This window comes from Cyprinodon variegatus, unplaced genomic scaffold, assembly GCF_000732505.1.
Source record: "Cyprinodon variegatus isolate N-32 unplaced genomic scaffold, C_variegatus-1.0 Scaffold57, whole genome shotgun sequence".
Taxonomy (NCBI): Eukaryota; Metazoa; Chordata; class Actinopteri; order Cyprinodontiformes; family Cyprinodontidae; genus Cyprinodon; species Cyprinodon variegatus.
In genome coordinates this window covers 1,596,800-1,597,824 of record NW_015150510.1, presented here as the reverse complement: position 1 = coordinate 1,597,824, position 1,025 = coordinate 1,596,800, and the positions used below count along the sequence as shown (strand labels likewise).

General features: G+C 38.2%; 1 protein-coding gene across 1 annotated transcript in view; it reads right to left on the bottom strand.

Moving 5' to 3' along the window:
• LOC107082608 (discoidin domain-containing receptor 2-like) overlaps positions 1-1,025 on the bottom strand; it is a 33,716-nt gene that overhangs the window by 17,709 nt on the left and 14,982 nt on the right. The window contains exons 5-6 of the mRNA XM_015371375.1: positions 531-640; positions 251-434 (exon numbers count right to left, since the gene is read on the bottom strand). Coding sequence (XP_015226861.1) covers positions 251-434; positions 531-640 — 294 coding nt within the window. The remainder of the gene's footprint in view (positions 1-250; positions 435-530; positions 641-1,025) is intronic.

The window sequence follows — 1,025 nt, the reverse complement described above, 5'->3', positions numbered from 1 at the left end:
AATTAAGGCAGTTCTGAAGGCAAATGGGGGTCCAACCCGTTACTAGCATGGGGTACCTAATAAAGTGGCCGGTGAGTGTATATCAGAGGCAGCCAATGTCCAAGGAAGTAATGTTCTAGTCTAATTATAAATAAAAGAAAGAAGCACACCACAATTATGTGAACACATTTAGCTCAGCAGCTTTAAAAAATATCTTCAGCGTTGCTCCAGTGGAGGAAAACATTAAACACAAACTGCTCTGAGTTCTCACCTTCATGGATGTGAAGTTGCGGATGTGGTCAAAGTCAAAGATCATCTCTACGTAACCTTTAGGGAAAGTCTTGTTGCTCCAGCCCACGTAGTCGTACCCAGGCCACACTCCGGGGACATGGCTGTGCAGAAAATCATCCAAACCCCAGCTGCCATCTGTCAGCTGGCCCAAGCCCTTGGTTAGTCTGGAGAAGCAACGTTTTTAATGTGTTTAATAGGAAGAATCTGAGCTCATGTTTTTACAGCTGGAATAAATCTTTGAATACACTTTTTATTTACACCTTTGAGCGGTTGCTCCATCATACAAAGAGTCATTAAAGGAGACCTCCAGGTGTTTGTAGATCATTTGGTGTCCATCAGGAATGCTGTAAGACACCAAGCCATCTGAAAAATCAAACAAAACAAAACAAGTAAAAACTCCAAGAACATGTTTCTTTTTAAAAATTTGGTTTGCATTGAGTTGGGTTGGGTGCCTGTTTTTTGGTGTACAAAGGTACCGTATTGCTGCACACTGTGGGTCAGCTGGCTAAACTAAAAGCTGAATGCACCTTTTTACTCAGTTACAAGACAGTTTCATCTCTGGAAATCTGAAGTCCAAAAATATGTACGATATACAGTATATTACCGGTAAATCTTAGATTTATAACTTAGATTTACATATATATTTAAGATATACATATAAGTTGTTGATATTTGATATTAATTTGAGATTCAGAAATAGATTTAAGATATACATGTAATAAATATATATACAGGGGTTGACGTTAAGGATTTTT